We start from the raw sequence: 22,410 nt of genomic DNA, 5'->3' as shown, positions 1-22,410 counted from the left end.
ACCATGCACGGATCTGTCCGCGTTCCATCAAGTCGCGATAATAACCGAACCACGTTGATTCGTTTTCATTTCACGTACATTTCATCCCGTTCTGTCTTTTCTCTTATCCGTGATTTTCTCGGTCTACATGTGCTACATGTCATGCGACAATCAAGTAAATTCACTCTTTTTATATAAAAAGACGTGCGACATCAATTCGGCGGTCGTTAATTTACAACGAGGAGGTCTTCGAGCGCGTAGGTGACGCGTAATCTGATCGAGCGCGACGAAAATGACACGTGGCGACAGCATCGGACTGCTGGTTGCAGCTGAACCCAACAAGACGTATCTTTTTCTATCTCCCACTCCGCTTTCTTTGCAGATCACTTCCGAGCTTCTATAAACTCCGAATGGTGATGCGTGAACGCGGACGCGAGTGCCGCGCGACCTTTTGTTATCTCCTTTGAAAGAGACGCGAGTGCATATTGCATTACCTCGCGTAAGGAAAATGGAGATAGACGGCTGAGGGAAAAGAGAGGAAAAAAGAGGGCGAGAGAGATGGAGAGAGAATCACGGCGTCAGAGAAGAGCGGGTGAACCCGCCGAGTTTCATAAATATTTTCCGTATGGGCGTCGTCAAACTGATTTACGGTAGCTGAAGGACATAACGTAACGCAACGTAACGAGACTCGAGCGTTATATTTTATTGTCCATCGTTAGGAAAAAATTCGTAGAGAACGCGCATCGAGAAAGTTAGCGCGATATGCAGGACTCGACTTGAACTCAAAACTGCGATCGTTCAGAATCAATGCGATCAAATTTTTAGAGAGAATAGAGGATGATCCGTCAAGAATCGTCGTACGGGATTCTGTGAGACCAGATAAAATCCCTTTAATAGACAAGTAAAGCCATTCAAGACAAGATTCAAGGGTTATTAAGGGTGAGATAAAAAGGAGAGGAATCCTCCCCTCTACGTGAAATACGAGTGTTTGATTAGGAACCGTGTGTATTATTCGTGGACATGTATAGAGTGTGCTCGTGCATACGCAAATACGGCGATGTCCAAAAGGCAAATACATGCGACCGTAAGATAAGACTGGTTCAAGGCCTTCGGGATACCTCGCTCGTGGGATCCAGGAAGGATTCTCGCAATCCCGATCTCGCGGATTATTAGCGATAAGCCTTTTTGCCCTAAAACTTGTCTTACACGCTTCCCTCAGTATCGCTATTTCCTTGTTTTCGTTACAGTACGTGCTTTGGCCTAATCCGTCATCAATCCGTTAAAAAAAATCAAAGTTTCAAAATCGATTGAAAGATAACATAATTCATTCGAAGTAAATATATTAAAGGCCTGCGCATAATAGAGGAAATATTGGGAGTAAGAATAAATATTAAATTTTGAAAATTCGAAATAAAGATATCTATATCATATATTTACTTGTGTTCCATTGTGTATTACGTTTAATATTTATTCAGAATTTTCATTTTCAAAATTCACAGTCAGAAAATACAGGGCTTTGAGAGTCGTGATGATGTAATCATTCGATTAAAATAACTTCATTAAAAATGGACTCATCAATTAGCACAAATGAAAAGCACGAATTGTGCGAAAGATAAAATAAAAAAAGAAATTATCTGCAGCTGTACAAAAAAGAACGTGTCCTTCCACGTATTCTTCGTATTTGTATATGCAATTAATTTTGATGTAAATACAAAAGTATTAATAATGATAATGCCATTATTGCGATTAGATTTTTTTTTTTAGAAAATTGAGAATTGCTTAAGAATAGCTATAAATATCGAGGCACAGCTGATAGTTTCCTTTCGGCTTAAAAGCTTATTTCCTAAAATACATGGCAATAAATTTTCTAAATTCGTGTCGTGCATACGTTGCTCCACGCTATTCTCTGTTGCTCTGCTATTCTTGTTAGGGGTTTGTATGGATATTTTTCTCTCTGGATACTTTGTACTATATTTTACAAATCTTACTAAATGTTCCTTATTTTTTAAAATTAGCTACTATATATAATATAAAGATAATATAATTTATGATTGTGATATATAAAAGATTTATAGACTCAGTAAATTAAAAAATAAGCCAAAGGGAATAATGAATTGGATTTTTTGACGTTTTTGACGTTTTGACGTTTTTTTTAAATTATTATAAAACAAATATGTACATATAAACATTTCGATCTGTAATTAGGTCAGTATGCTCCTAATGTCAACAATATGTAAACATAAAAGTATTAAAGATTATTAAATACAAGTATAATTTAAACTAATATTTGAAAACGTCAGATAACAGAACAATTCGAACAGTTTCGAATCTCGAGATCCAATAATTCGAACCTTTCAAAGATTCTAAGATATGTTTAAACAATTTGAACTGTCAACAATTTGAAAATCACTCTAGCTCATTATGATATATGCGAGAATTAAAAAAAAAATAATTAATTATATAATTTTCACTTCAGTTTTATAATTTTTATTTTTCAAAAATAATTAATTTATAATTTTCATTTTAGTTTTTTAACAGGATGGTTATACATATTTAATAAACTAAATTTTCGTTATACCGTGCTCTCTCGTCATTGATTTTTTATTAAATGTAGTAGATTAATGCATTATGGTAGAACACATCAACGCGATGAGAAAGATAGTTTCTCGGAGTGTTTTGAAGCGAGATAATAACAACAGATCCACAAAAATGAATTCGGGAATTGAAGTATAAACAACAAAGAATAGAATATCTTGGAGGGAGACAAGACTAAAATGGGAGAAGAGCAAGTCATTTGTACCGAGTCGCCGAATATAAATACCAAAGACGAAGTTAAAAAGTCAGCAGTATAGGAGCGGACCAGTATGTGAGCTGTCACCTACACCAGCCTTGATACTCCTGATACGAAGAAGTCTCGGCCATAAGATCGAACGGTAGCATCTCGTACTACTTCATAATCGACATTTTAGAGTTTACGAAGAAGATTTTAGAATAAAAAGAAGAAGAACGTGGTAAATAAGATAATCATTTAACATTATCTTTTTGTTTTACAAGATGTCTCTTCTCGTTGTTCATTTTGAGAAAGGAGGTTTTGAGTTGCGAATTTTTCATAACAATTCTTTGACAGCGTAATACCTGCGTAATAGCTGCTTATTAGAATCGCAAAATTATACGATAATTTAGATTCGATCTTAACATTTAACGAAATATTCAAATCACGCAGATCACATTAATCGTGCGCCATGGAGATGGTCGAGGACTACGTTGAAGGAAGTACCATGCAACGTCGTGATGCCGTGGACATCATCGAGGAATTCAGCTCCGAGCTGTCAAAGGTGCAAGGTAAATGTCTCGATATTGGATCCGGCCCTGGTGACATTACCAAGGACTTGTTATTGCCTCTATTGCCACACGACGTCGAAGTAGTAGGTACATGAATGAATGAAAATTTGGCATGGTGCATGGTTCCTTTCGACGATGACCTCGTGAACTTACACTCGTGTCTCACAGGTGCGGATATATCGCAAGCGATGGTAAATTACGCCCGTCAGAACAACAACGACGAACGACTATCGTACATCATCCTGGATATCGAAGGAAGAATATCAAAGGAGCAAATCGGACAATACGATTATGTGACGTCCTTTTATTGTTTACATTGGTCTAAAGATTTATGGTACTTTTGACATTTTCTTTTGGTAGATAACAATTGAAGGAGAAAAGCTTTTAGAAATACAATTTTTGTAATCAATTTTGATGTTTACTAGAAAGAAGTTGTACGAAAATATTTGTGTGTGTGTGTGTGTGTGTGTGTGTGTGTGTGTGTGTGTGTGTGTGTATGCTTATTAATAGATATATTAATAAGCAATTAAGATTAAACAATTAATATATTAATAAGCAATTAAGATTAAGAAAATATGCATCCTGTATAATTTTTCTAATTAAATTATTAACTTAAATTATTAACTTTTTAGGCGGGCTTTCAAAAATATATACAAATTGTTACGTCCGAATGGAAAAGCGCTTGTGATGTTTCTTGGCTTTCATTGCGGATTCGAAGCATACGTGCGTCTCGGGCAAAATCCAAGATATGAATTTTATCTTCAGGTATCATAGTAATGTGTATTAAACATACACATTAATATACGATAATATTAAAATTGTTGAATGTTTACCTCTTTAAGGACGCACGACGTTACGTACCATATTTTCAAAGAAAAATGTGCAAAAATATGAGAGCCAGTTTGCGAAAAATGTTGGAAGACATCGGCTTTGAAATTTTGCATTGCAGTAAGAGGGAAAAAAGTTATCAATACAGCAATCAAAGTTTAAAAAGTAACTATATTAATAAATATTATTTCAAATTAATAATTAATGAAGTATTATTAAATAGTAATATTATATAACAAATTATTAGTCACTGATAATACGTAAGCGTTATTTAAATCATAATAAAATTAATTAAGGTTTAAAGAAAAGTTTCTATTTTTTTAATTGGATATTTTTTAAATATCATACTTGTTTTTACAGATCATGTGTTAGCCGTTAATCCTTTTATAAAGAGAATACCTGATAACATGAAAAGTGAATTCGTGGACAATCTGATTAGCGAAATATTAAGCCAGAACGTTTTGACTCCGCTTGATAGCAAAAACAACGAATTAGTATTGAGATACTACCTCCTAATAGCGTATATAAAAAAACCGCAATCGGCCACTTAAGTGCCCAAAAATGTCTCTATATAAAAGATGATACAAAATTAACAAAATTATTTTTATCTTGTTTGCCATATTGACAAAATAATTAGAATATAGAATATTATATTATAATAGATTGTATATTATAATGGAGTAGTATATAATATTATAATAGAATAGTATATTATATTTTAATGTAACATCCATTATTGTTTTAAAAAATAAATAAATAAAAGATACTAATTAATAAAAAAAAAAATGTGTCAAGTTATATTCGATATCTCTCTCAGCGAAACGTCAGTCCGAAAGAAAGTGACGAAAGGAGAAAAGAATAAATACATCGCCTTTTGACCAGCTTGCCTCCTACAACACTAAATTTTATGTATATATTGTACGCTATATCTTTGATTTTACAATAGTACAGCCATTTATAGAGTATCGTTATTATAACTTACGGATCATCATATATCGTATGGATACAAGAGTGGGCATTACGGTATCGATATTCGCATAACGGGTAACAATACTTTTCTAATTCTGTTCTCTAGAAATTACATCCAGGCTTTTACAGGCTTTTACAAGTAGTCTTAAAATTGCCGGCATCGATCGTGTTTCACGCTCAGCGCGCGATTCTCAAAAAAAAAAAATACGACTAGCCTTGCCGAACCGGGAGATCGTTCAGGCGCACCAGCACGTTAATATCAATAGCATATATTGATCTTCGCCATAATTAAATGCATGAATATCATTTCCGCGATAGATTCCTTCATTTTAAACGGTTCCGGAAGTATCTTCTTCGAGCGACAGCGCGTTGAGATCCATGCGTCGAGATGGAAGCAGTCGTAACTTTACCATTGTATGCCACGAGATATCCTCCATTCGAAATTTCTTCGCATCATTCATTTGCATCGATGCGCACTGTTTTCCAGTTTTCAAGTGACCTCCCCTTGACTCCCGCATAAATTCATAAATCGCCGTGTAAAAACGCGTTCGGTGACGATCACACCGTGGGAACAAAAGTGCGGCACAAAAAGACATTCTTCGGCCGAGGATAAATTTTATTACGTGATTATATCGGGTCTGAATATTGTATTCGGATGTTAATCAACAAGCTGTAGTCAATCGCAATGGAAGATGTATTTTAAACACTCGCCGCGTACAACGTATTGCACCTTACGCTCCTATGAACGTAATCGATAACGCGAAGACTTTTTTTAACTTTCAACATATTCTCGTTATCGGAACCTTCCACAAATATCCCTATCTCCCACGAACGAGGACATCACGTGTCACGGCAACCTTTCACGATTCCCTATATGATGTGATTCCCGTTAATTAGCATAGAGTAACAAACGCTCTATAGCTCGAGTAGTATTCTTTATCATAATTTGCGAGAGTCATGAAGCATCCGATCCGACAAATGTCAATCGATCTGCTCTCAAATCTCGCGAGCTCCATTGTCGAGCTCGAAATTTATGCAAGATAATTTTACGATTTAAAAAGAGAGATTTTTATAAACACGCGTTCGCGTCATTTTGCTTTGGATTACAGAGTGAGAGCTGGCAAAGAGGAGGTATTAATTGTAGATTCCAAATACGTATTTGTTACTTTAAATCACTCAAATGCTTCAAATGTATTTTCAAGAGCAAGATTTGCGAGCGTCTGCAATCCGAATGCCTTGCAATTAATTTATTTTTAATTTATCAGCTCTGGGTGTCTTAGGAATGTCGAAATCGTAGGATTATTCGGTATACATTTATCGATTATGAGCTAATGCCATTACGGTAAACGGAGTGAACAAGTAACGCTTCCCTTAATGTGTACCGGTCATTTGGTAGTCTCTTAATTCGTAGAAAGGACATCGAACATCAAATATTTATTATTTAGAAAAGAGGAATTATTACCTGGATACAGAACAGCGAAGGATGATTGAGGGCAAGGCACAAGTGAGTCAGAGAGAGGAGAAATTATTTTGAATGAAATTAATCTCTATGCCTTAGTCGTTTTCCATTACGTATCTTTCATCGCGATTAAGATCGGTACATCGCGAGGTATACACATACATACACACACACATATATATATATATATAATTATATTATATTATAATCGGATACCATCGACGTAATTAATCGACAACTATTGCTAATAGCGGAACAAACATCTTATCTCTATCGATGCTCTCGCACTTTCTCATCTCCATGTTTATCTCGATGCAGCGCGATTAATAATTCATCTCCCTTATCTTTCTTTAAAGACCGAAAACATCGGACGAGCATTCCGCATGTGAGTCTCCGTTGAAAAGAATAATTTGGAAGACAATGCCACGCGACACAAAAGTATAACGTAAAGGATATCGTGAGATTTACATCTGCGTATATTTCGTAAAAATATGCAGAGACGCAGAGAATGAAAGAATTGTAAATTCTAAGTTCTCTATGAAGCGAGAAAAACCTTGAATTCGGGAAATACAATTTTTTTTTTATAAAGCAAAATATCTAAATATAAAATAAAAATTACGATAAAAGATCTTTACAAATTGAAATTAATGATTTTTGTAGAAAAAAAAAATCATAAAAAGATTTATAATAATTTTAATATAATGATAATAATCATATGATATAATAAAAAGATTTATAAACAGAGAAAGAAGAGAACTTTTTTTTCTACGAAAACTTTGTAAAATCTAAACAAAGAATATATCTAAACAAAAAATATATCGGATCCTAATTTAATAATCTGTAGAAAAAAAATTGCAAAAGTTACTTATTGAAATAAGATTTCTGTTTGAAATCTGATTTCTTCACAGACCTTACTATGCCGACGCTTCGATCTATCTACCAATCATGACGTAAAAAATCGTTACATGAAAAAAGCAAGAAACATGAAATTTCGTTCTTAATAGCGTTCTCTTTCCGATTCGATTCTTTGCCACGGATATGTCCTGCGTATCGAGTAGTAGCAAGTATTGTTCGAGAACTACGCTTACTATAATCTCTCATTTATCGCAAAAGAGCGAGAGAGAACGCGAATAGAATACGTTAATTATGCATTTAAGACCATTGCTGCTTAGGTACTTTCATTGTGAGACGTTTGTCGTTGGATTTAGCGCGGATGAAACGAAATGCGCGGCAATTAAAAGTTATAAGATCACGTAAAAACTTCTCATAAATATGAACAAGATGCTGAAGCATATAATAGAAAATTTTTTAAATAAATAATTCAGATGCTATTGCTAAAAATCAGAGTAAAAGCATAATCATGCCTCAAGTCTCATGTTGCCTAATCATGATTAACATTGTTAAATTAATTAATATAACAACATATAATCTGATTGACGTAACTTAAAATAAATTAATCATAAAACAAGGGTAAAACGGGAGAGGAAAGTCGGGAAAGTAAAATACAAAATGAAAGACGTGTGAACACAACAAATTATTATAATCTCTCGTTTCGCCATTTACAAAACGGAGGAGTATAATCGACGACAAACGAAACTAAACGTCGATGAAAAAATAAGAGATACAACCAATAAGAGATACATAAAAAATTATGACACGTTGCAAAAGTAATAGTAAAGAATCGACGTTAACGAGATGATCGAACGTGAATTGCTGGCATTAAGTGTAACGAATTCACGCGGTGCATCGTCGTTTATGTTCACCGCGCCTAAGCTAAGAGGGAAGACGAAATCGTTTTGTACGGGGGAGGGGGGACTATTATCGGTACAAAGTAGATAAACGTATACATCTGTATATGCCGTACTTTGCCATGCGGGCAATACCGTTGGATGTTCGCACTGAATTACAATCAAAGAGTTGTTTGTTGTTCCTGTCCCTTCGCGCTTTCTCTCTTTTCTTCTCTACGCATCCCTATCTCTTTTTTTTCCTCTCCTCTTTTCATCACGCGCAAGCATCGCAATTAGACGCGTCTAGCATTCTACGACGCAACGCTACATTACAATCTCAACGATCAAGCTCTCGATCGCGAATGGAATCGTTGAACATAAGATTCTCACGCTGTACTTAAATGCGTTTTTTTTTTTTTTTTAAGCAGTACGTTCGCATCTTGTGAATCAAGATGATATTGCTAACTTACACACACACACACACACACACACACACACACACACACACACACACACAGAGTACAGCGTGTAAGGCGAGGTTCTTCGGAGTAGAGTTCACTGTCAACTCGGACCAGCAATGCAGGCTTTCTATAGATATCGTCGTTGCATCTTATTTACATACATCGAATTACTTGAATCTACTTCATTGTTGGTTGAGAATTGGCGATTTTAGCGTTAAGCTGCTAAAACTGATAGACAATGCAAAAACACGTGGCTGCGCAGCGGTAAGAATTCTAATATCTTAAATACCGGTGCAGCCTAAGCATCGACCGCCAGAGCATTAGAAAGAAGAGATCGTGTATACATATACGTGTTTATATATATATATATATATATATATCTTGCTTTCTTCGTAGACGTATCCGCCGAGAATTTTTTTCGCTGCTTCGACGCTGGATCGAAGAGGGACGCAATGTCGAGGACAATAGTACGGTCAGGTACGAAGAATCGTTGTTAGGAGATCCTCATTATGGCAAATGCGAAGGATTGATACGACGGAGAGACGCGATAAATACGGATAAGTAGTGAAAGATCTTGGATAAACCTATCGCGAGTAAACGATCTAACATCTAATTTCGATAGCGGCGGACGTTTAGACGCTCCAATTTGAACCTCGGGACAAGCAGCAAAAGTGCAATATACCTTCTAAAAGAACGGAACAATACATAGCTGAGCCAAGTCACTACAATCGTTTGTAGGCCGTTTCAAACTACGCGTACTTTATGTATAATATACACCTGCGATTCTTTTCGCGATTGCTCTAGAACGACGGACACACACTCGTTACGGTGATCTTCGACGAAAGCTCTTACGTGCTTTGTAAATATATTTGGCAAACCTTAGTCGGCACCTTGAAGAGGCACCGTCACTGGAATCGACCACCTTGGCGTAAACACCATAAACATTCTGGAAGTAGCGCTAAAAGTCTCTCGAGTCGAAATTGTTTCGCTCAAAATGGAAAAACTATCAAAAAAAAAGGGGGGGGGAGGAAAGAATAACGCCAGAGTGATCAAGACAGATAAGATTGCAGGTACAAATTGGTAAAATCGTAACGCACGCATCCGAAGATCAATCGACATGGCGACTAAATAACAATCCGTCCACGAGCGTGTTCGTCGTAACGTAGAGAACTCCTGTTTTCCTATAGCTCTTATAGTAACAACGATTATGCTAGCGCTACCATTTTTTCTCTTTATAGCTATCCTACGATTAACAACATCAACAACAACAACAACACATATATATAATATATCAACGTGAATATATATAATTATTTATATCCCGTTAACGTAGATGTATATTTATCTTATGTACACTTGCATGTGTTGTGTAACGTACATATACGCGTACATATGTACATTACACGAATGTAGGAAGAAAATAATGCTAATCATGTACCGAGCAAGTATGCGATATATCCAGCTATACAATACGCAGGAAAAGATCTTCGACAAAATATATCTGATCTGGTCAAAAGACATAAATGTATAGATAGATCACACCATATGCAAAACGGCTGTAATCGAGGAATTGGACGCAATAATAGCGTAAATTACTTGATAATATCCTTTTTATAATTTGAAAAAACGAGCTTCGAGTTTAAAATTCATATCATTCGAACGAGAAAAGCGACGCTGACAAATAAATGTTATTCGCTAATGATATTCCGATATAATATACAGGTATAATAAGTATAATGTACAACTGCATAAAGAATAATAGTGTAAATTCGATTTCCAATTCCTCAATTAACAAAGATAACGAAACTCACGATAAATACCAACTCGGTAAATACCACTGGAACATAAGGAAAATTTATATAATTCAAAGTACGCATTCTATATATTTGCTCGCTGTTACCGCTTATATCCCAATTATTCTGTATGCACACGACATCATTAACAGAGATAATATAGCTTAATTATATATTCAAAAAGATCGCATGCTTCATTGCCATAACTTGACGTGAGAGAAAAGCCGAGATCGTTCTCTCTTTTTCTATATACACATATATTAATATTGCAAACTCGAAAAAGATAATTATATTCGCAAAGTAAACGCTCATGCTAAAATCTGTTTCGTCATAGAGAGGCGAAACATCCGCAAACTTATGAATGTAACAAACGAACGTTCGACAGGAAGAAAATCCTCGAAATAAATATCAGTGCGCTGAAGAAAAAATATATATCATCAGCGTGTAGACTACAGAAATCCAGTGTGCCATGTAATTTATCACGTTTAATATCTTAAATTAATTTAATTTCTTTTATTATATCACCGCAGGAGTTGCCCGTAGTGTCACAAAGGATGAGCATTTCATCCAACGTGGCATTCGTCCAACTTCGCAGAGACATATCGATTTCTTCATATACGCCAGAAAAAAAATCACATGTATATGTGCACATGTATATTGTGCTAAACACTATCCATTATCCTTATTACAATTATTTATCATTATACATGACTGGATAAAGTCACTTGCGTCTATTCACGACGCAGGCTACAACCTCACGAACAACGGTAACTTCGGTTTATTTAAAATAAAAAAATCGTAATAATTAATGTCGACTAAAAAATGGTAACTCTGTGTACTTTTTAAAGATAAAATATGAAAAAAAATATATATATATTTTTTTTTTATATTTTATCTTTAAAAAGTATATATATATATATATATATATATCAGTTCTCTCTCTTTCCCTTTCTCTTCGTGAAAGATGCCGTAGCCACTGTTCAGAAATAAACTAAATACCACACTTTTTACATCTATCGCAAATGAAATATTATTAAATATGAGTGGAGGTGCACGGGATATAACTTTAAGATTCTTAAGTTTACGGGATGCACTATCGCTTGCAATAATAAATGCATATGTCTTAATTGCTTTTCTACGTTTTCTCTGCTTGTTAAAACTCGCACGATTAATCGCGAGTGATTTTTCCAATTCCTTTACCTTCGTTCTCTACAACGGAAAGTAATTCACAAAGAGAGAAAAATAACATAAAATAGATATAATAATAAATACATAAGATTCTTTTTCTCCGTATGTAACAATTGCCAGATTACACACACACACACACACACACACACACACACACACACACACACACACACACACACACACACACACACACACACAGCTATAAAAAAAAATATAATCTCATACAATATATTATATACAATCTATATAAATTATACAATGTAAAAACATTATAAAATTTCGATTGACTTAAAATTTGACTAAAATTGACTAAAAAAATAACCTATTTTTATATCAAAAAGTGATTTCGAAAAATTAAAACCGCTTATTAAATAATATAAGTTCGACAAAATTGTAAAATAATACAAATATAAAAAAACAAAAATTAACAAGTATATATAATTGAGATATCATTTGTGCTTTAAGAACGTTCAACATAAAATATAATATCGAAATATAATTCATATCGAGATTCACATAATTATAATTTTTGTATATGTGTATATATATATTCTTTTTAAAAATAATCGATCAGATCAAAGTATAATTCTTCTGATGCAAGTACATGCAACAAAAGAATGTATTTAAATTTAATTATAACGTGAACGAGAATCTAAATTTTCACATTAAACACTAAAATGTCACGAGATTGCTTGTGCTAACTATATAAAAAACACATTAACAACAATTTCCTCGCGCAACTTTGCCAAATATTTAACAGATGAGAAAATTTCAAAAATATGCTGAGTTTGATCGTTTCAAATAAAGTATACGATTTTTTCCATTAATACAAAATATAAATAAGAAAACAGAAATTGCAATGGCAAAATAATGTGCGTGTTTTAATTAAGCTTGAATAAAATATTTTTTTTGTAACAAAAATATTTTTTTTGTATTTTTTTAAAACATTATCTTTTTTTTCTTTCTTTCCTTAATTTGATCGTCACTATTCGTGCGATTATCATCAAGCAGATTGCGATGTTATCCCGTGTACCTCTGTTAAATCAATCACGTTAAATAAATAACAAATTTACAGTATAGACTACAGTATAGACGACGCGATAAGTTTTAATCTTAAATTCGTTACTATTATGAAGAATTCTCTCATAGATACTTGTGTACATATCATATCGTAGCCTAAAATATCGTATAATTAGAAACAACAAGGACAATGTTACATCGTAACATTTTTGATTGTCTTCATCAAAGAGATTCGCCCGACCAGAATTGCTCAGGATACGAGATAAGAATCCTTTACACAATGATACTAGGACACTTTCGTGCCTCTGGCAAGACAGTGTCCTGTTATTTTCACGATACGGACATCCCCCGGAAAAAAGAAGTTATTTTATATGGAGTACTTTCAGTCAAAAGTATATCAGATCATTCACGCGTTCACGTAGATTTCTCAGCATTTTCCAATATTTTCCCTCTAGGCCAGAAATTTATCCTCTCGGTATATATTTGTTACGTTATTCTGACTGGAATCTCCTGAGAGCTGATCTTTTAATAATCGAAGATCAATCTAAACGGAGCATTTTTGAACGCGATTAGATACTTAGTTTATGTAGTCGATTAAATAACGATGCCTTATGCATATAACAACAATATTAAATGTTAGCACTTAGGAAGGTCTTGTATTATTTCATTCTCTTATTTAGAATTATATTATATATATATATATACTTCTCGCGCGCGTATTTCTCGCGAATAATCTTAATGGTTTGTTAAGATTATGCAAATAATCGACTGTTACGTCAGCAACATCATAGATTCCGGAATCTCTTAGACTGCTTAATACTGTGTATAACGAATAATTATGAAATTCTTATTCATTGAAATGTGACATTATCTCTTTCTCTCTTTTGTGTTACTAAGCAGACATTTTATCATAAAGAGATCAAGACGTAGCGTTTTCACGTGAAGACTAAAGAATCGATCGATACGTACAATCAACGCATCAGTCGAATAATGATCATTGTAGTAAAAGACACAGTGTTAAAGTAATAGAAAATTACCTCGTTTCACATTATTCGACATTTAATTTTGAAGTATTATAAATGGTAAGAGTTCAGAATATTTATATATATATATATATATATATATATAATATATATATTATATAATATAATATATATATATTATATAATGTAATATACACACACACACACACACACACACACACACACACACACACACACACACACACACACACACAATTGTACCATATATAATATAGTCAAGACGTTAACGCGTCATGCGCCGTGTAGTACCGAGCTGTCTGAAATCACGTGATTTATAATATCGTCATGATGTCAGTATTTCCAACGAGATGGAAAGAATGTTTTATCGTCACCGAGCGGCTGTAGACAAGCACTACATGCCAACGTTTCGTTAGTCGTTATTGATTCGTTATCGTTTCCTTGATACAAGTATCGGGAAAATATTGCGTTCAATATCTGTTTCTGCTTCCCTCATGTATCTCTCGTTGCAGAATTCGGATTGCGATTCGCGTTCGACGCACCAGATTGCATAACTGGATGCTTTAGACGACGCGTATAAATGGCACGAGACGTGGACATTGTGAATCAATGCCGTATCCTTAATTAACACACAGCTAGACACGACTCGTTTCGCGAGTCAATACATATTCTCGCTACATGACTCGGGCAAGCTAGCTCCCCCAGACGGTGACAGGGGTAGCTCACCACTTTCATATTTGCTGTAGCGGCTACTATATTCTGCTAGCAAGTTAGCTTTCACCTGTTGCATTAAAAAATATAAAAAAATGTTCATATTATGAGGAAAATACATTATTTATCAAAATACAAACCTTAGCTCGTTCTTCTTCAAGCCTCTGTCGCACTTCTTCATGCTGCCTTTCCAATTCCGCTCTCTTTTTGTCGTAAATTTTCGTTAAACGCGTACATTCGTTCACGGCTTTCTCCACAGTCGACTTTGCGACTTCTCGTTTTATACGTTCCAGCTCGGCTTTGTCTTTGTGTACCTTAGCCAATTGCTTAACCTAGAATAATAAAAAAATATCCAATAATCGATTTCATTACTTTATACTTTTATTATACAAAAAGAGATTAATGAAAGATAAATACTTCGCCCTGTCTCGTAGCCTGTAGTTTTCGTTTAACGTCTGCGGTTTCTCTGTCTAGAAGTACTTGGAGCATTTTTAATTGATTAGACTGCGATGCTCTCATTATTTTTTCGACGATAGTAAAGAGATTCTCGTAATATTTCTCCTGAAGTTCACGTTCTTGTTGAACGTGTGCTTTGCATACAGCTAAAAATCGTTCGCTATGACTTCTGGGCAAACCTCTGGTTCCTTCATCTCCCTCCGCATTCTCTGGGCATTCAGAAGTTTCAGCCGTAGCCAAAGTACTTAAGCCCACTTCACTCGAAAAACTACTTTAAAAAATTGTGGAATTCAATATTGTAGCAATTTCCTTTACTTTGTTCGTATACTTACATAGCTTTACTCGATAGCCGCTTTACCAGCCTATTGCTGTAAAATTTCGATCTATGCTTCTCACCGTCGACCGAAGTTTTCTGCGACATCATCCGCATCTTCTCTTTTTCATGTTTTTTCCTCAGAGATTCAAGTTTCTTCTCGAGTTCCATTTTTTTCTCCCTGACCAATTTATTTTCCATGAGCTTCTCAAAGCTTTCGGCTACTATTTCGTCACTTACTGTAATAGAGAAAGAATTACCAAATTATGAATAAAATGAAAAAAAAAAAAGATAAAATATTTTTAAGAAAAATAATAAAAAAACAAAAGCACTCACTATTGCTAGCATTGACTGGGCTTTTATTTACAGACGTATCGACTGATTGAACTGCAGAGCAGGGAGTGTCATCCTCCACATCAACTGTGTCTGAACTACCCAAACCGACGATAGATGGTCTACCATGTAAGCTACTGGAAGTCGATAAAAGACTTGGTAATTCGCCTATCGATTGTAATCGTTTAGCTTTTACAACTTCCTCCTGCAAAAATAACATTGTTGATGAGCGATATATCACAAGATGGTTGAATCATATAAACAACTTACAACTGGTTTAGCAGTAATAGAAGCATCGCCAATTTTAACCTTATCCTACAAAATGTTAGTGATGTTAGTAATTTTGAAAAATTAAATTATTAGGAAGAAAGAAGATTAGTAAATCGCTCGGCAATATTTTAAATCGTACTTCAATTTCTTCCGGCGCTTCCAAACAATCTGTAAGAACCAATAACTGGTTTTCTCTCTTCTCTACTTCACTTTGATATTTGATAGGATTCGCTAAAGCTTCAGCAAGCTCGCTTAAACCATCGGGAACATAATCCTTCACGATAACATGCAAAAACAGACTTGCTAATGGTAGAGGTTGTCCACACTCCGTTCTTAATGCTACATGCCTATATCCTGGGCATAATCCAACTACGGGAAGTACCCTGTGACCGATTAAACGTCCAGATTCTTCATACGCGGCTATTCTTATCGAGGCAAGTTCTGGCAAAACTACCTAAGGAATACGTAAACAATATATTATACAAGAAACGGTATTTTATAATGAAACTTAAAAATTTATGTAAATACTGTCGTTTTATGAATACGATACCTTCTTGAATACAAACGGTTCTTCATCATATATAGGGTTAATACCATTATTCGGCACGATTTTTGTACGGAATTTCTTCCTTACGGTATCCGCCGGTAAACCGTACATATCGACTTCTACATAAGTTCCTACTCTCTTGTCTGTTAAAAATTGAGCTGATATCACGTGGATATGAACCGTTCCTGCAATGATACCGTCAACAGTAGACTCAGCGAAAGGATCCAACCGTCGATCTTTTCTTCTCATAAATTCTGGCTTTAATAAATAACCGCAACGTTGATTATACTCAAATATTCCCAGATTTAATTGCATTGCCAGGTCTGTTACAAATAAAGAGAAATTTATTTCAGCGATGTATAATAGATAAGATAAAATGCCAGATAAAATCTTATTTACCAAGTGTTTGATAATTTAATGCAACTAACTGACATCCCGCGTTCCAAAATACTTGCGGCATGAAGTTACTAGAATCAAATCTTGTTCCCGCTGGGTATACCCTGGACAATTGATGTTTGTTATAATTCACAAACTCGAGTGGCCTCTCTTTCAGGAGAGTCGTAGCTTGCTTTTCATCGAAGGACGACATTTCGTACATGCGATTCTTTTCTATAAGATACGGACAATATAAAAAAAATTATCATTTTCATAATACGAAAAAAACACATTAAGGTACTTCTTGATGCTTCACACATACTTTCAGCTGATTCAAAACTGCTGAAGTGTACGGGCTGCACGTAATTGACTAAAGCCGAAATTTCTGCGCCTGCTTCTGTTTCTTTGGCCGCAGATTTATCTGGTGCTTTATCACCCATCCTTAATTTCATATCCTCTACGTTAGATTCATCGTCTTCTGTACTCGATTCATCTTCTTCATCTAAGAAAATTAATTCATCAAATATACGTGCCTTTTCTATAAATATATCTGTAGTTTTAACTTCCCGTTACCAACCTTCATCATCCTGAGCACTATCTTTACTGCCCTGTCTTTGTTGCATCATCGGAGGATGAGAAATATCGCCATTTCCAATTTGCTGTTCGTTTTCAGGTGCAGCATCGTCCATTTCATTTTGAGGTATTACATCCGGCGGTGGACCGTTCTCTCCTGCAGCTGATGGATTCATCGTTCCATTAGTTTCACTCTCCGGAGTACCTTCAACAGTGTCTAACCCTTGCTGTTGCTTTTTCTGATGCTTTTTATGATGATGATGATGCTTTTTTTTATTTTTTATTATTATTTTGCGCTTTAGTAACGATGGCGGTGGAAGTTCTTGGCCTGGCTCTAACTAAAAACAAAAAAAGCCATTCAATTATAATAACTTATAATATAATAATAACTTTTCTGTGTAATTAATAATTATCTGTATTATTAATAACTGCAACATCTAAAAATACCTTATGTGATTCGAGTGGCGCATCAAGCAACATTTCTCCGAAGAGATCTCTGCAGTACTGTGCGATTTTGGCTTGTTGCCTTGGATTGCAATGATTTTCAAAACTGAGAATAACCGGACAATCAGATGTTTTAAAAGCAGTTTCAGCGATTGCCTCTATCACATCTCGAGCACATATCTCAGGTACGAATGTATATCTAAGAAAAGATACGTTCGTATTTTTAATTATGGATAATTACGGATAGATAATTCTATGCTTTCTTACGTTAGTATAAAATAATAAGTCATTCGTACCCGTGAACAATAACGGGTTCGTCAAATTTCCCATTCCAAAAATCTAATTCAACGCATCGACAACCGGCCAAGAGACATTGACGATAAATTTCCACAGAACTCTTTCCGGTAAGTTGATGCCCTGAACAGGAGAAACATTTTATAAGTATCTAAATTAGATATGACATACTGCATATTAAAAATAATTACAACAACGTTCATATACCTGTTAAATATGTGTTGTGACTAGAATTTATAAAATAATGCGCCAGCGGTTGATCCATATCGTCGGATAATTCAAATTTGTTGATAGCGACGATCGGGTTGTCTTCGCTCATAAGATATCTTAAGAATCCATCTAAACTGAGTTGCCCTTTATTTGCATTACATTTGTTGGGTTCATACTGATTTATAATATCTTTTGCCCTTGCTTCGTTTGCATACGGGTACAATATCTCGTTGAGCCGTGGATCTCTCTGCGTCTTGTTCAAAAAATCCACAAATTGCAAGACAGACATCAGCTTGCGTTTATTACTGCCAATAATTCCTTCGAATACTTTTTCCACATCTGATCTTTGAGTAAGAGATTTGTAAAAGTTGAAAAAATCCTCAAATTGGAATTTTAACAATGGTATGACGTCATTCTAAAGAAACAATATTGTTGTAACAAGTGAGTATTATATACTGAGAGCATTTTATGATAAAATCTTTCAAAACTAATATTTACAACAGGAAACTCACTTTGCCAGATGGAAAACCAGAAATATCAAGTGCTTTCTCAACACGCCTTCGATCGTCTTTATTTTGTGCAAACATTTTTATTATGCTGCAAACAGATTCAAATGCAGAAATAGTGATTTTATAACGTTAGAATTCGTCTTTGTAACGTTTCACTTTGTACTCACTTTTTCACTGGTATCTTTTCATTTTTATCAGCAGTGAGTGCAAGCTTGGTATGCGCTTTCAATAAAAACATAGTTGTGCTAGTGTTTAATTGAATCAAATTGTATGCCATTTGGAAGAGTTGTTCTGCCCAGTGCTGCGCTATTTCTGCACGCGTTGTGCAAAAATTAATAAAATTCATATTGACAAAGTCCGAGCCGTAACAGATTGTCACGGTTTTATCTTCTAAGGAGTCTTGAGAACCCATCGTTACAAGAGATTTCAGCTTTGAATCCTATAAAGAGGAATTGTGTGATTCACAATATATTTTTTTGTTATTCTTTGTCACAAAATATATATATATATATATATATATATATATATATATATATATATATAATAAACGATATTCCCAATAAATGCCTGTAACACGCCTCAGCGAGTACAAGCGAAAAGTTTCGTACAATGAGTTAAATGCATACAATGCTGCATGCAGAAGTATGTCAATTCATTCAAACTTCTGTTTATTGATTTATGGGAAAACTGATCCAGCTAGGCATGTTATTTCAATGAATACGGAAACTGTCTTTATCTCTGCTATTGGTGCAGGCGGTAGTAGGTGTGATAAAAAAAGCAAACTATGTATGGGACATAAAGTAGGTAATAGTCTATTTATAAATTAGTCAATAATTATTATGTGATGATGCTCTGGGCATCATTAATATAATTATGGAAAAATTGAAACTCTCTTTAATTATTTCTCTCTGAGCATTCGTATTTACCACTAATACAAATAATGCTTGCAAATATATGTTGGTAATGAATGTATAAAAGTACTTTTACATTAAAAAAATTTGTATTAAAGAGAAAAATGTGAATTGAACTGATACCTTTGGTATTTTTGCATATTTTCCTGTTCGAGTATCCCTTATAACTGCTATGTCCAGCATATCCATCTCATTATTTTGATCCACCCAGTGTAAGTAAAAACCATACTTATCCACTTTTAAAGTCACTGGCGTTGCCACCCCAGAATCCTACGATTACATAGCAATTCGTTATGTAAGATTTATTTTTTTATTATGAAAGATTTATTTTTGCCGCGTGACTGCTTTCTGTAATTGCTCTATACTATATAATGTTCTTTTTGACACGTCTAAGCTGATGTCTCGAGAAAGGAATGTGACACGAACTATTATCTCGGAATCTATCTTTGTTTCTTCTTTTCTTTTTTCATTTTTTTTTTTTTGGAAAGGCTTTATTAAGCTAGGAGGAAATACTTTTATACCTAAAGTGACCTTTTACATTTATACTTTTACTAGCGCTCGACGTTAAAATTGTCGACTGCCAGCCATAACATTAAAAATACACACGAACCTCATCCCACTTGATAAACTTCTCTCCATCCTGCAGCTGCATGGAAACCTCCACGGGCTTTATATGCATGATGACGCCTGTACCCTTATTACCCGCCATCCTGACTTCTCGTCGCAAACCCACACTGTTCAGCACCGATTCTTCTTTACAGACTTGGAGACAAAGCTACGAGCGGCTTGGAGAACAGCGATAACGAACACGCAGATGTTGACCATAAGAATGACGACGACGATGGTAATGGTGGCGGTGGCAGCGGCGGCGACGGCGACGACGACGACTGCGGTAGCGGCGACGACGACGACGGCGGTAGCGGCGACGACGACGACGGCGGTAGCGGCGACGACGACGACGATGACTCCAACTCTAACCACGTTAGCAGTGACGACAATAATAGTAACCACGATGACGATTCTGACTCTGACGGCGACGGCGACGGCGATGGCCTCGGCGACGACGACGACGACGACGACTCCGACGGCGACGACGTCGACGACATAAGGCTCATCGAGATTTCAAGCATTAGGAGCACCTGGATCACCGTGTCCTGGTCGCCGCTGCTGGTACCAAAGCGAGGACGACTGTCGCCGTCGTCGTCGTCGCGTTGGGAGCACCTCGCGTAACTCGCTCTTACAAATACACACGGTATATCTCAAAAGATGTGCACTCGACGCGTACGCTCCCCGGGGAGTGCCTAAGGAACCTCGATCGTCGAACCCGGTTCGCGAGCCTCGCCTCGCCTCGCTTCGCCTCGCCTTGTCTCGTCTCGTCTCGTCTTGTCTCGTTTCCTCTCGCCTCGCCTCGCCTCGTCTCCTTCAGCCGGGTCGCGGCCGAACGGGGATTGCCCGCCGAGACATTTTACCGACGAGGAAAGAGCGTGCCGCGATGACGATCGTCCGGAGCCACCAAGTGGATGTCCTTAAACGCGCGCGCGCGCGCGCATACAGCAGGACTCCGTCGGGCACGCGAGAGAGAGAAAGAGAGGCGACAGCAACAACGACGACGATGACGTTGATAACTTAGAGGTACGACTGGTCGCGAGCACTCTCTTCTCACGCTTCTTAGCCTCTCGCTCGCTCGTCGTTGGTCCAGCTCAGCCGCTTGCTCCGAAGCTGCTGCGACGGCGGCGGCAGTAGCAGCAGCAGCAACAACATCGTCATCCTCCTTCCGCGCCGAGTGTCGCGCCGCGCGCCGAGGACAAGCACCGACAGGACAGCCACCGCACGCCGTCCGCGCGCCGTCAACACCAGGAGGCGCTCTACCGAGCCGCGGACTGTCGCGCGCACCCGCGTCGCTCTTCGCCACGATTTCGCGCCCCTCGACTCGAAGTCCGCGTCGCGATTCCCCGAGTCTCGCGCGCGACACCCGGGTCGGCTCGTCACCTCCCCACGCTGCTTAGCATCGCTAAATTAGCAAGCGAGCCTCACCTGCCCGCGTACTATATATACGTGACGAGGGCTGATGAGGGCGACTTTGATCAAATCTAATCAATCGGCGACAAAATTTCTGGCTAATTCGTTGACCCTCTGACCTTTATTAAATAGTAAAAATGCAGTATAAATTCCCGTCAGTGGAATATTAAAATTTTTACGCTTGGATTTTAAATCCGTTTTACGACTTAAATTTGTTTACGGCTTGAAATTTGCGCAAAGTCATAAAGATAAAAACAGAGTCATAAAGATAAAAAATTCTGTTTATAATAAAATATTATGTAGTATTTTTGTAATATTTTTTTTAGAATTTATTAGCATATTACTTTTCTAATTAGATTGATTACATATTTTCGAGTTAATTTTTAATTTAAAATTGTATCAAAAATTTTATATAATTGTATAAAATTGTTTTCTAAAGTTTTTTTAAAATTTTTATTTGATGAGATATGAGTGACACAATGAAAAATTATTGCAAAATTTTTGATTGTGTAATTCATTGTTGCTCTAATTTTTATTAATAATAAAAGTATAGTAATTTTGTCAATATTGAAGAATAGAATAATATCAGCAAAATAAAGTCATTTTGCTTTGATTTTAAATTCGTTTTATGGTAGAATTTGTGTGAAGTTAAAAAGATATCGATATCAAGGAAAGACT

General features: G+C 35.9%; 2 protein-coding genes across 5 annotated transcripts; one reads left to right on the top strand and one right to left on the bottom strand.

Annotated features, from left to right (window-relative positions):
• The first annotated feature begins 2,653 nt into the window (after positions 1-2,653).
• On the top strand, positions 2,654-4,935 carry jhamt (juvenile hormone acid methyltransferase). Of its 2 annotated transcripts, none has more exons than XM_011649956.3 (6): positions 2,654-2,912; positions 3,203-3,408; positions 3,490-3,655; positions 3,954-4,086; positions 4,164-4,314; positions 4,510-4,935. In XM_011649956.3, exons 2-6 carry the CDS (start codon positions 3,222-3,224, stop codon positions 4,698-4,700), a joined length of 828 nt encoding a protein of 275 aa, XP_011648258.2. In that variant the 5' UTR covers positions 2,654-2,912; positions 3,203-3,221; the 3' UTR covers positions 4,701-4,935. The 2 variants fall into 2 exon arrangements, with proteins under 2 accessions (XP_011648258.2, XP_011648257.2); XM_011649955.3 differs by having other exon boundaries at positions 2,667-2,990.
• Positions 4,936-5,021: 86 nt separating this feature from the next.
• Plc21C (Phospholipase C at 21C) lies at positions 5,022-20,845 on the bottom strand. 3 transcript variants are annotated; one of them, XM_011649950.3, is made up of 18 exons: positions 20,324-20,845; positions 19,837-19,983; positions 18,970-19,241; positions 18,806-18,890; positions 18,291-18,708; positions 18,086-18,206; positions 17,793-17,988; positions 17,350-17,683; positions 17,095-17,274; positions 16,797-17,006; positions 16,401-16,720; positions 15,990-16,304; positions 15,851-15,895; positions 15,584-15,785; positions 15,267-15,486; positions 14,896-15,205; positions 14,619-14,810; positions 5,022-14,548 (listed from the first exon to the last, which is right to left on the bottom strand). In XM_011649950.3, the coding sequence occupies exons 1-18, from the start codon at positions 20,420-20,422 to the stop codon at positions 14,426-14,428; spliced, it is 3,789 nt and encodes a 1,262-aa protein (XP_011648252.2). In that variant the 5' UTR covers positions 20,423-20,845; the 3' UTR covers positions 5,022-14,425. The 3 variants fall into 3 exon arrangements, with proteins under 3 accessions (XP_011648252.2, XP_011648253.2, XP_011648256.2); XM_011649951.3 differs by having other exon boundaries at positions 14,896-15,202; XM_011649954.3 differs by lacking the exon at positions 15,851-15,895.
• Positions 20,846-22,410: the final 1,565 nt, after the last annotated feature.

Source organism: Pogonomyrmex barbatus, unplaced genomic scaffold (genome assembly GCF_055798465.1).
Source record: "Pogonomyrmex barbatus isolate J1 unplaced genomic scaffold, ASM5579846v1 scaffold1, whole genome shotgun sequence".
In the NCBI taxonomy this organism is placed as follows: Eukaryota; Metazoa; Arthropoda; class Insecta; order Hymenoptera; family Formicidae; genus Pogonomyrmex; species Pogonomyrmex barbatus.
This window is presented reverse-complemented; position numbering and strand designations above follow the sequence as displayed.